Source organism: Ostrea edulis, chromosome 1 (assembly GCF_947568905.1).
Source record: "Ostrea edulis chromosome 1, xbOstEdul1.1, whole genome shotgun sequence".
NCBI lineage: Eukaryota > Metazoa > Mollusca > Bivalvia > Ostreida > Ostreidae > Ostrea > Ostrea edulis.
The window spans coordinates 20,974,519-20,987,965 of record NC_079164.1 but is presented as its reverse complement, the minus strand read 5'-3'; the positions used below and the strand labels follow the sequence as shown (position 1 = coordinate 20,987,965).

Below are 13,447 nucleotides of genomic sequence, written 5' to 3'. Positions count from 1 at the left end.
AGGTGTTTGACGTTTTAAAATTAATCTATAATAAAAAAAAATATTTTTTTTTTCTGTTTACAGAAAGCCATTTAAAAAAAGAAGATTAAATATATCTAAAACGCCAAGCACACGAGTGTCACTTTCATATCATATATTTCCTAGAAATCTCTGTGCTTCGCAGCCCGCAGGTTGGAATAGCCTAGCTAGACTGCTTAAAAATTGTTGGTTAATGACATTGCAACACCAAAATTATTGTCTAGTGCATAGGCGCAAAAAAAGTCTTATCCCACCTGAGGCATCACGAAATTTTTGTTTTATTAAAATTTGACACCGTCTATTCTATATTTTCAAAATATAGAGAGGGTCGTTGTTCGGAATTTCCTCCATTGTTTACATATAGGAACAATATCTTTGACCCAGGCGCCTATGGTTTACAGTGTGGCATTAAGATTTTCTTCACAAAGAAAGCGTAACATGTTAATAGGTTTCATAGCAAACTGACGTTGAAATGTAAAGAAATTTGAATGAGAAATACAATACTTGATACTTTATTCAATTAGTAGGTGTAATATTCAAAATTTTTACTATGACAACCTCATCATGTTTGTGGGAAATAATCAGCAAGTTGGTCTTGGAGATAGAATTGCAACTCCAGAGAAATCTACAGTTAATAGAAACAGAAAAAAAAATCTATATCGATTTACTTCACACAAATTAAAAATATAATTTAGAATATTGTACTGGTATACTGGTACAGCCATAGTATTGATATTTTTTACATGTATCATACGAGTACCATTACTCAGTCCTACAAAGGGTATAGATCACTGAAGGAAGTTTCTGCCCATGTGTACATTGAGTTAAGCCACATTGCTTATTTTCAGTTTTTTAATATTAAAACCTGGGGCTTTTGCTTTCCCTATACATTGTAGAAGAGTTAGAAATGAGAAGTGGAGTAAACAGTGAAATGACTTATGCAGGTGTCAGATTAAACAGGGTAAACTGTAATACACGTCACGATGTGACTAGGATATTTTTGGTGTTGGTTCAAGTAGTTCCTCTCCAGAACTAGTGGGCCAATCTCAATCAAACTTTTTTTTACAAAGCATCCCTAGGTGAAGGAGATTATAAAGTTTGTTCAAATGATGGTCCATGCTCCCTTCAAAGGGGAGATAATCACGAAAATGCAATAAGAGTTGTCAAAAGACATCATAGTTCACCGGGAACCATGACAACAGGACCATGTTGAGGGGAATAAATTCAGTGAAAACAAATGCTTGCTTTATAAGTAAATGTACCTCTTCAAGTATCCAATTATAATTGTGGAAGAGTAGTACAAAGATTTAGCTGAAAACTCAAGTGAGCTTTTCTGATCACCCGTTGTCTGTCTCGACTTCTCTCCAAACCACTGGGCCAATTTTAACCAAACTTGGCAAAAAGCATCATTAGGTGATAGGAATCCAGGTTTGTTCAAATGAAGGTCAATACCCTTCTCCAAGGGGATATAATCGCAAAAAAAACCACAGACGTATTTTAAAAATCTTAAGAAATTTCCTATCCATAACTAGTGGGCCAATTTCAATAAAACTTTGTACAAAGCATCCCTAGGTGAAGGGGATTAAGTTTATTCAAATGATGGTCCATGCTCCTTTCAAAGGGGAGATAATCACGAAAATTCTGCAAGAGTTGTCAGAAGACATCATAGCTCACCGGGAAGCATGACTATACATGTACTTAACCTATCATTTTTGAAAAATAGGTCAAAGTGCAAGGTTACTAGGTCAAACGTTTTGATACCATATCAAAGGCCTGGCCATGAAGCATCTAAATATGAAATTCCTATCCCCTTGGTTCGAAAGATATAGCCAAGGTTAATGTTTTTGAAAAGTAGGTCAAAGTCCAAGGTCTTTGAACAGTTCTAGTAAAAAAAAGAAGAAGAAATGTCTTCTAATGAGGCCTTTAGACCGAGAAAATAAGCACCGCCTTCAAATTTACCTGGCCTGTGAACCCTTGTCAATCAGGAGAAAGTAAGCTTCAGATTGGATGCTAGAAATTGATGGACATTTAGTTACTACTCTTTGTGTATACCTTATCTATCTTAACTGGCGATCGAGGCCCCCGTGCAATCGTTTGATGCTTACCGCGTAATCCAGCTCGATAGGGAAACGGTTTTGGTTTTTTCATGTAGAGAGCGTCACACAATAGTAGTAGTAAATTTTGCATACAATTAATACATAAATTATAATAGAATATATGAGGTTTTTAATAATTATTATGGATTGTTGAATATAATTTACACGGACATCGATTTTATGTTAAACAGATTAATTATGAGTAAATACATTGTATGTTAATGAAATCTTGTTTACACTCAGTTGAAAATTTATAAGCGTAATTTTCCCCTCGAAACATGGCGACAAAAGTTCAACTTATCGGAAGAGAAATTAGCCGCTACACGGGCTCATTCTTGTGTATAATGGTTGGAATTGGGATCCAGAGGAAGAACAAATTTTCTCGTCTAGACCAGTTTTTCAAGGAACTGTTGGAAAATACGAATGTCCTGTTTGTGTAGGCCATGCGTTATGGCCATATCGAGTCACATAGACAACTTAGGAAGCCAGAGAATTCTGATGTGCGTCCAGAAAAACTAATTCAAACAGAATGAAACTTTCTAAGCTGTTTCGGAATATATAGTCATCATGGGGCGTGGGACGATGATCGGTACATCAGCTGTACATTGCCAGAAAATCTACCGCAGTACGCAGAAACTTCCGTCGGAAACTGTATGTTTGGCAGTCAAATATCGTCGGATACTGGGTAGTATCCGAAGAAGGAAGGCAGTCAAATGGATACAAAAAAAACTTTGAATAAATTTATCGAGCTTTAACTTTTACGTTTGATTCATTAGATTTAATTATCAACGTTTCGATTAATCTGCACAAGAAAAATCACTACCATGAATTTTTCAATCTTACAAAAACGTACAGGTAAAGCAGGTACCACAGATAATATCCCGTGTATTTGGGACGGTATATACCAGCTAGCAGGGTTCCCTCGGGCTTGGGGCTTCACACCTGCCTTAAATTAGCTCCGCCCTTCACTTAACTTACCTCAGGAAAACAGACCGGTTGAAAACCTCGGCCTTTAAGATGGGGTCACACTAGGGGTTCAAAATTCTACATGCAACAAATATATAGGGAAAATCTTCTCAAGAACCACTGGGCCAGACAAGTTGAAATTTACAAGAAAGCTTCCTGACACAGTGCAGATTCAAGTTTTTAAAATCAAGGCCCCCAGAGATAGGGTGGGGCCACAATCGGATCACGCGCTTGTCTTTTTCCGTAACCGGTAAGAAGACTTGGACGTGGATCGGCGCAAGAATTGCATCAAATCGATGCACTTCTTCTGTGGATAAGGTTAATAGGCCAGAACCAATTCCCTGTATAATGTGTTATTTATATTTTCGCCACAGATTCAGTTTTGGTATCATCGTCTTATTCACTCTAATACATAAACATAAAAGTAGAAAATGATAGTGGTAGAATACCTTAGACATCTTATGCATTTGAAAGCTCGTGTTTCATATTGGAACATACGCCTGTGACATCATAGTTACATTTGTGTACACATGGCAACAGACTCTGATGGCGTTGATTAGACTTGCTCAAGTCTCTATGTTGTTTTTATTACTTTATCATTTCGTTCAATTTCTTTTGTGTTTCAGAAGTCTAAATATCTGCTCTCTACCATACTTAAATGTCACCAAACATAGTTTGGCATTATTAAAAGTATTAAAGAGAGCAATGATTATTAAACATAGAGACTTGAGCAAGTCTAGGCGTTGATCCACATACGAAGTTCATTTGCAGTCGGCCTGCCTAATTGAAGACCTACGGAAGACTTACAAAAAAGTTTGATAAAATGTATTTTCAAAGCTGGGTAGGGCCAACTATTTTTCTCTCTTGACGACCAAGCGCAAGAAAGATAACTCGTATAAATGTCTTACTTGCAAATCATCTGTTCAATTAATAATCATTTTTTGTATATTTTCTTTGTTAAAAGATCAGAAAAATGTTTCAAAATTGTAAATTAAAAAGTAAAAGAAATGATTAACAATTAGAACAGCTGATTTGTAGATATATATTTACGTGAGTTATCGCTCCTGCGCTAGGTCGTCTAATAGAGAAAAAAAAGTTCCCCATACCGAGCTTTTTAAATGCACTTTAAAATTTATTTTTATCAAAATTGTTTGTGTTCATTTTATATTTGAGACATGCTTAATCAATAAATCATATTAGTTTTGATGTATATAGTCCACATTTTTGTAGGTCTTATGCAAGTCTTCCATAAATCTTCAATTACCCGTAGGTCTTCAATTAGGTATTCCCTTTGCGGTTACGATTGGGTGGGGCCACAATAAGGGATCAATGTTTTATATGCTGATAAATATAGGAAATATCTCTTGAACTGTCTAAGCTAGGGCTTTCATATCTTGTATATACAATATACATTCCTTACGACAAGAGATTTCATGTGATCCAATGGTGTGTGACCTTGACCTGGAAGTTGACCTATTTATAATAAAAATCTTACCTATTCAATATGTCCTCAACTACCTAAGGTAGATCTTTCATAAATTTCTTATGGCAAGACCTTTCATTTCATATCATGTCCTTTGACATGTGCTGTGAGTCTGACCTACTTTTAAGAAAACATTACCTATTAAGTATACCATGAACTATTTTAGGAAGGGCTTTCATATTTTGTCTAGATATTCTTTTTGACAAGACATATTGACACAATGGAGTTTAATTTTTTGACCTTGGAGTTTGACCCACTTTAAGAAAAACCTGACCTATTTAATATCTCCTGAACTATTTAAGGTGGGACTTTCATATTCTGTATATAGATTTTTATGGTAAGATCTTGTTTGGTGTTGACCTTGAATAATGACAGGGTTAAGGTGGCTCAGGTGAGTGATGTGGCCCAAGGGCATCTTGTGTTAATAGCCCTTTACTGATGAGGGTGTGGAATACTGCACAAAGAAGCAGATATACATACTGGCTGTCTCAATTCACAAATGTCAGTTTATTGGTACAAAATACAACATACTGGTTTAACCCAAGAGGATTTTTTTTTTTACAAAAATTATATTGCCACATCCTATCACTTTTGTAATGTGTACAATCGCATCTCCACATCAAAAACCTGTCCATTCACTTATGCATGTCCATTTACCTGTGCACACAAGTCTATCATCCCGCACAAGAGTACATTCACTCGCGCACACAAGACAATTTACCAGCTCACAAGTTCATTCACCTGCGCAAGAGTCCATTCACTCGCGCACACAAGTCCATTCACTCGTGCACAAGTCCATTGGTGTCTACACATCTCCCTTTGCTCGTCTTTCTCTGTATTCTCTCATCTTACTTTTTCCAGTTTCTTGGTACTCTAATCTTCGATTAATTCTCTGAAAAAGATAATTGCTTGTATTTTCAAAATATTACAGATAGCCAATGCGGCAGTCTTCATGTTTATGAACATGATCAGTCCATCTACAGCTATTTACTATTACATTATTTTGAATAAGTCAGATATTTTGCAATCAAGTACTTCATTGAATAACAGTCTAGCTGTTGTACATTGTATTTTATACCGTACTTGTTACAATAAATTCTGTAAATTCATCACAATAATAAAAAGATAAACACACTAGTAATTAGAGAGTAGTGATTACCTCTTGTCTCAGACATTTCTGTACATCTGCAAACAGGGGATCGCAGTATCCAACATATTTTAGAAAGCCATGCTGTAATAAAAACCACAAAATTTATCTCAGAACTGGAAAATGGGTCGTATGACATGTATATATCAATTTAACAGAAAACAGCCAGTCGAAAAGGGCTACACAATGGTGCCTGATGAACACATGAAACTAAAGTTATTGCCTGCCATAGCGACTGTTAGACAGTGAACATCAAAAGGGGTTTTCCTCTGTCTCTTGAGTATTACACGCGAAATTTACAAATTTACTTGTGTAACGTACTGCATGCCATAGAAAGTGATATTGCCTTATCAATAAAAAAAAAATAATAACTACACAATGATAAATGTGAAAAATCAAATGGGTATCTTTCTCTTAATCCTAGCAATATCTTTAGATTATATGAATTTTTTTTTCAAGTAATCTCAAGTTATTACATGCCATAGAAAGTGCTATTATCATATTAATATTTCAAAATTGTAAGTCCCATAACTCTGTAACAACAAACAAATACAAAATCACTCTCAAAAACAGAGAATTTGTCAATTAGTTTTAAAGTATGTATATTTATCATCGTTTGTAAATGAAACAAATTAACAAGGAATTACATTATTTGACATATAGGAATGTAAAACAGAGAACACAGTCAAATTTGACCATTTCACAGTCGAGTTTGGTAAAATTTCAATATGTATGGGTTGACTCCATTTTTTTAAAAACAAATTCTTATAGAAAATTTTAAACTAAAAATGTACATTTTTCAAAAATATGAAGCAATAACCCCTATTAGATGAAAGAGTCTGTAGGGTTTTGTGAAAATATACCAAGTCCCTTACATTGAAGACGGTATATCATGCATGATTTAAATCCACGTGAAAAATATAAGCAATCTTGTCAAGTTGATTTGTAAATAGGGCATTTTGGTTAATGGGTTCGATACCACAATTATCTCTTTTATTTTCTTAAATTAATTTGGTGACTAATATATTTTATCACAGATCTTTTATATATATTATCAAACAATAAAAATGTCAAATATCAGTTTATCACAAGAAAAAATATATGATAGAAATAACAGTATTATTTCGATGAATGGGCATTTTCCTTGCCTTGTTCACCCATGTTGTTTATGAAAATCTTAACAAGGAAACTTAAGGTATTGCATGTAAAAGAAAGTGCTCACGGGGTTACATAATTTTGGTTCTAGGTAATTTAGCATTCCAACTTCCAGATGACAGGGCCCTAACTGCACCTAGCTGTAGAACTGTAGCTCTCTGGCAAAAACTGGGTCTGTCATAATTTTCCCCAAACATCTACAGTTCTGCACCTACAACTATTTTTTAATAAATAGACTTTGAATAATTGTAGCTCCTAAGAATTTTAACCATGCACATTATTCATATGTTATAGTTGTAGCGGTCAGCCAGTTCGTTCACCACTGGCCAGATAGCTCAGTTGGTAGAGCACCTGACTAGAGATTCAGAGGACCCAAATTCAAATCCCGGTCTGGTCCGTCACATTTTCTCCCTTCTTGTTACATTTGGTGCCGTTGACCACCCCTGGACTTGCAGGTAAAATTCCTGCTAGGGGCAAAGGACAATTTAAGGAGGGAGGAATGTAGCAGTCAGTCGGGTTCAATTGCTAGTGGCCAGATAGCTCAGTTGGTAGCTAGAGCACCTGACTGGAGATTCAGGGGGCCCAGGTTCAAACCCCAGTCTGATCTGTTGCATTTTCTCACTTCCTGTTACATAGTGAATATACTATACTGCATGCTATGGAAAAAATTTAAGTAAATGTTCCATGGGCCTTAACAATCCCCTACATGTATGTAACACTATAAAGGATATTTACATGATGTACTTGCCTGTATTTATCAAGTTCCTACTTTACATCTCTACAAACAAGTGTCCCCCTCTACACATGGATCGTTTATCAATTTCTTTATCATCTGCTTGTTATCCAAACAGTAAAGAAAATCTTATGAATTTTCATATACATATATATCTTCATCCTATAGTCCCACCCAAAGCCTCCACTCAATTCCCTGGGGACCTGAACTTTGTTTCAGTATTGAGTCATTCTTTACACAAATGACTACTGGATGACAAGAATAAAACACTGCATTATATTTTCCAAAGTATTTTGGCTTCTTTCTTAAGATCCCAAATGAAAAGGGATTTTAAAAATTTGAAATATACTAATTTATTCCCCTTCTCCATACTTGCCTAAAATTTATTGAATTGGTTTATTCAAAATATCGTAAGTTAGTGCTCCAAACAATGGAATAAGAAGGAGTCATTGATAAGTGTAATTTTATCTGCATCAACACTGTTAATTATTTTCAATAAAAACAGAAAATGCAATAACATCCCACACTCGGGTTGACATATAATGTCACACAACTCTGATTTTCTGTCAATTATGTCCAAAATAGGAAGGGTATATCATCTACAGAATTTGTCTTAAATCCAAATGAACAGATTGAACATGTGCCATTATAATGTTCTAAGTCTAGCAAATGTGGGGTGAAAACTGTTGCAGTTTCAGATTACACAATTAAGGGACCCTTTACAGCAACTCATCATCACAAAAATAACCAAAGTCAACAGATATAAATTATTTAACTTCAAATCTGTCAAAACATCAGTGCAAATGTTGAATGATTAATTTTCATTACAATCGTGTAGTTATTGATTTCACAATCTTAATGCTGTCTCTAGCTAGCATTCCATAAATTAATTAAATGCACAATTAATTTAAAATATGAGGTGCACATCTATAAATGGTGTGTAGTCATTATTCAAAGTATGAATAATGTTGAATGAAAATGCTGCAGTTATGGATCACACATTCTAGGTACCCTCTATATCTACAGCATGTCCTGACAAAAAAATTAACTTATAAACTATACATAAAAAAAAAATTTAAAATAAATTCTTTAAAATGGACAGATGGTCACTGAAAATGTAAGTGAAGAACTTTATTTGATATCTATGGCTACAAACCTGATCCTGACAACTTCTGAAGGCCTTAATCAAGAAGTTACATTCTTCTGTATGTAAATGAGGTGACAAGTCAGGGTGCATCTGAAATATATGTTAAAGTCTTGAATAGATAACAGGGCTCGAAACTAACGTATGTCCGTCAGTCCATGACTGATAAAAATCACTGGACACATTGATTTGTTTACCTATCAGTCTGAATCTGCACATTCGGACTTACAGACCTATTTCAAAATTTAAATTTAAAAATTCTCTCGGTGAAATGTTTAAAATGATTTTAAAATCCAAAGGCAGGGGTTGAACAATCAATCTTAAAATTCATCATGATTTACTAATTCTGTTTTCTGGAATGATAGGTGAAGATAATGAACAGTGATCAATCTCATAACTCCCATAAGCAATACAAAATAGATAGTTGGGCAAACACGGACCCCTGCACACACCAGAGGTGGGATCAGGTGCCTAGGAGGAGTAAGCATCCCTTGTTGACCAGTTACACTCGCCATGAGCCCTAAATCCTGATCAGGTAAATCTCATCAATTAAATCATCTGGTCTGTGTCATTTTAAAAACTGTTTTGCAATATAGACCGTTTTAACAGTGTTAATTTAAGCACTACTGAAACAACGATAAAATTGAATCAAGGCATGGTGTGGTGTCAATACCCGTCACAAAACTTATAAAAACGGAAAGATTCTAACGAAAGCAAGAAATAGCGTGACAGGGTTTATGAAAAGGAGAAATGAATAAGAAGTTTTCAGGGTAAATGGTCAGAAATGGTTGCGATGTGACCAGGAGAAACAGTTCATGTTTTGTTCCTTGTATGAACAGTTTGCCAATTTAGACAGAGATAAAATTATTGCATTGTTTCATTTTTTTTATTTACCTTAAGTTTCAGTTAAATGGTGGATTGATTAATTTTTCTGCAATCGACTGATAGAAAATGTTGTCTATCAGTCCGGTTTGACTGGCAGACTTAAAAGTTAGTTTCAAGCCCTGCATAACTAAACAAGTGCACTAATAGGATACATGATACGTCCTGTCTGGAACTTCATGTACATGGTGCATATTTGTTTGCTTGCTTGAAGACAGAAGCTATTCTAAAATGAGGCCACAGTGTTCTACTTTTTGAGTCATGACATACTTTTCCCCTAAGACGCATCAACTGAACAAGTTTGATCGTCCTAAGCTTCACAGTACTCAATATATGATCCAGACCCGAAAAAGCTAACAGAGAGACGACAAAATCTATACCACAAAGTAAAACTTACACAGTACCATTTTTGATGCACCAGATGCGCATTTCGACAAATAATGTCTCTTCAGTGATGCTCAACCGAAATGTTTGAAATCCGAAATAACAATGGAGTTTTAGAGCTATTATAGGGAAAAACTGTGCCAAAAAAGTGGAGTTAAATTCGTCTAAGGATAAGAGCTATGCGTGAGGGAGATAATCCTTAATTTTGAAAAGAATTTCTATATTTTATAACAGCAATTAAATATACATCCGTATTTTCAAGCTAGTAATGAAGTACTTAGCTACTGGGCTGTAGAAACCCTCAGGGACTAACAGTCCACCAGCAGAGCGCTCGACCCAGGGGTCATAATGTAAAACTTATAAGGTACCATTTTTGATGCACCAGATGCGCATTTCGACAAATAATGTCTCTTCAGTGATGCTCAACCGAAATGTTTGAAATCCGAAATAACAATACAGCCCAACAAAAGACAGGCATATAAAAAAGCTGCATGCTCTCGCTGTGAGAAGGAACATTTTGTCAGTCTGATTAAAACCAGCCCCTCTTTCTCCTATCGTGTCCTGACGATGATAGAAGGGGGGCTGGTTTTAATCAGACTGAACATTTTGTGGGCTATCAGAAACTTTTTTTTAAAGAAATTTTGTGCTGGCCAGCTGACTGTTTGCTTTGATGAATATTAACAAAGTCAAAAACTGGAGACTAACACATTGAGGTTAAAATTACGGAAGATTCTCACGAGTGGATACCATGCGGCATTCAACAGGGTCTGCATCCAAAAGTATAAACTTGAAATAAAAAAGACCACCAATGCGTCATGAGAATGCAGTGTGAATTTTATTTTGTTGACCAGTTTTGACCTTGGGGCAGTCGTAATCAGAACAATTTATACATGAAATGAATTTACTGAAGTAAAAAATGCGGCTGACATTTGCTATACACAATAAAAATTGCGGAGATGTGTACATTATGCAGAGTTGTTGAACTATGCAAATACATACGATATTATTAGTTTACATCATTTCTCAAGTTTTATATATAGTGCGTTTATAAACAAGAAATTCATATCATATAATGCATTAATAGAATAGTTCATGAAATGATACAGTTCTGTGTGTTTGAAGCAGATTGTGATGTTTTTTTTTAACTGTGATGTGTTAGGTTGTGACGCATTATTGTATCAGTAAAATTGATTTCTTCTGTTGAATTTTTTAAAATAAGTGATATGTATTACAGAAAATTTATTGAAGATTTCAATATTTTCTTGTGTTTGTAAGAAAAAACTAAAAATCTACACACCCTAGATAAGGATGGTATATTTAGCAAACAATTCTTTTTAAACTTGGCCTGAACCTTCATTTATCCATCCCCCCACAAAACCAGTCGGTTCAGATGACAAACTTTAAATGTCTTAAAAGAAAAGACATGTCTCCTCTATTCCTGATTGTTCTTTAGACTGGGTACCCTTCCTATGGTTTGATTATGTAACATTTCCTGTTCATCACCTTGAAACTTTGAAAAATCAGCACTTGACCTTGTAAACTGTAAAATAAAAAAAAAGCTGGTTTATAATGAAAGTCATGAAATACTAGCAACATCTGTCGCCTACTTGAAAGCAAAATCAGGAGAGAATGTCACTTAGAGCACTTAGTTTTAGGTTGCAAGATATGATATTAATTAGTAAGAATTATCTTCCCTAACCTTTCCAAAATCGTATAAGCAAATATTAATGTAAGAAATAAAGAGTATTAAAAGTTGTACTATATTTTCATAAGAAAACAAGATATGATAATAATCTGTTGATTATAAAGTCTCCCAAATGAAGTACTGGCTGTATAAAAGTGTGGGTTTTTTTCTGAGCACAACAGGAATTGTTGTTGTTGGGGGGGGGGGGCAACTTTGTGAGACAGGGGGTCTGGAGGGATGCCTTGAGGCCCCCAGTGGGTCCAGGGCAAAGCCTGGTGGGCCCGGTCGAGGGGGAACAAAGCCTCCGGGAGCTCCTGGAATTTACAGATTTTATAGGGCTTGAAATATGTCTCCCATGTTGTCATTCTAACTATTTTCTGTCATTTTTGATAAAGTGAAATTAATTAAATGACACAAATTTTAAAGGTTTTTTGAAAAAAATGTTACGTTCTCCCATTAAAAGTAATTCAATAAATCAAAAAATTTTGTCCTTTATTTCTCCTAGAGTGGAAGAAATTATTGCTTCTTTTTATCATTTACATATTTCTAAATAAGAGACCATGATTCACTTGACCTTGATACTAGTTTGTAGGTCAAAACATCCTTTTATCACATCTGAAGATTCCATATATCTATCGATTCTGGTTCTAAAGTGATACAATTTTTCATGGTAAATGTCACTGGAGATACTAGTTTGTAGATCACAACATCCTTTTATCATTCATGAAGATTCTACATTTCTATTGGTCCCGGTTCTAAAGTAATAATAATAAAGGCCATTTGACCTTGAGACTAGTTTGTATCCTCTTATCATTTCTGAAGATCCCATGCCTCTATCAATCCCAATTCTAAAATTACAAAAGATATTTTGCTCAAGGTCAGATGTCAAGGTCACTGGAGTCACTTCATCTTGATACTAATTTGTAAGTCCCAAATCCTTTCATCATTTCTGAAGATCCCATGTCGCTATCAGACCTGGTTCTGACGAATCAGTTTTTATGTTCAAGGTCATTGAAATCACATGGCCTTGATACTAGTTTGTAGGTCATATCATCTCTTATCATTTCTGAAGGTCCCATTTTGCTATAATTCCAGGTTCTAAAGTTATATCAGTTTTTATGTAAATTTTTCAAATTCAGACCCTGTCAAAGTATCTGGAGTCCCTTGACCTTGATGCTAGTTTGTAGGTCCTGTCATTCTCTTTTTATTTGAAGACCCAAGGACATCTGTTGAATTTTGGAATTAATGATTTCCTCCACCATAGAGTTCTATGTTAGACCCCATCCCCAATGTACCCTAACCCCCTTCATTCTGAAAACAAAAACATTTCTGCACAACTAGATACATTATAATATTGGCCTATCATACCCTTGAGTATCTAATACTTTCATCAATGCTGCAATGGATTATGTAGAACAGCAGCAGACAATTTTAGGTGCGAGAAAGAAGCAGAAGAATGATAAGAACCAAGCAAAAACAGAAATTCTCCAAACTTAGATGCCCTAGTGGTTGAAAAAAAAAGAGGAACAGTATGCAACATATTACAGTTATATTCTTTAAAATACCTTGTCAGATGTCTGCCTAGGTTACCTTACGAAATATGGAACTTCCGGTCGTATGTTGAAATAATTTGTACGTAGAAACTTCAAATAATTTGTTTCCAATATCTAGCAGACTGCGATGTTAAAGTTTATATAGACTACTTTCATATTTTACATTTTGAAAAATCATACCAAAAGCTGTTCATAAAAATCA

At 34.9% G+C, this 13,447-nt stretch overlaps 1 protein-coding gene across 1 annotated transcript; it reads right to left on the bottom strand.

Annotated features, from left to right (window-relative positions):
• Nucleotides 1-5,043: 5,043 nt before the first annotated feature.
• LOC125663643 (COX assembly mitochondrial protein 2 homolog) lies at nt 5,044-13,309 on the bottom strand. Its single transcript, XM_048895937.2, has 4 exons — nt 13,258-13,309; nt 8,755-8,835; nt 5,723-5,794; nt 5,044-5,455 (listed from the first exon to the last, which is right to left on the bottom strand). Exons 2-4 carry the CDS (start codon nt 8,833-8,835, stop codon nt 5,369-5,371), a joined length of 240 nt encoding a protein of 79 aa, XP_048751894.1. The 5' UTR covers nt 13,258-13,309; the 3' UTR covers nt 5,044-5,368.
• Between the last annotated feature and the right edge of the window lie 138 nt (nt 13,310-13,447).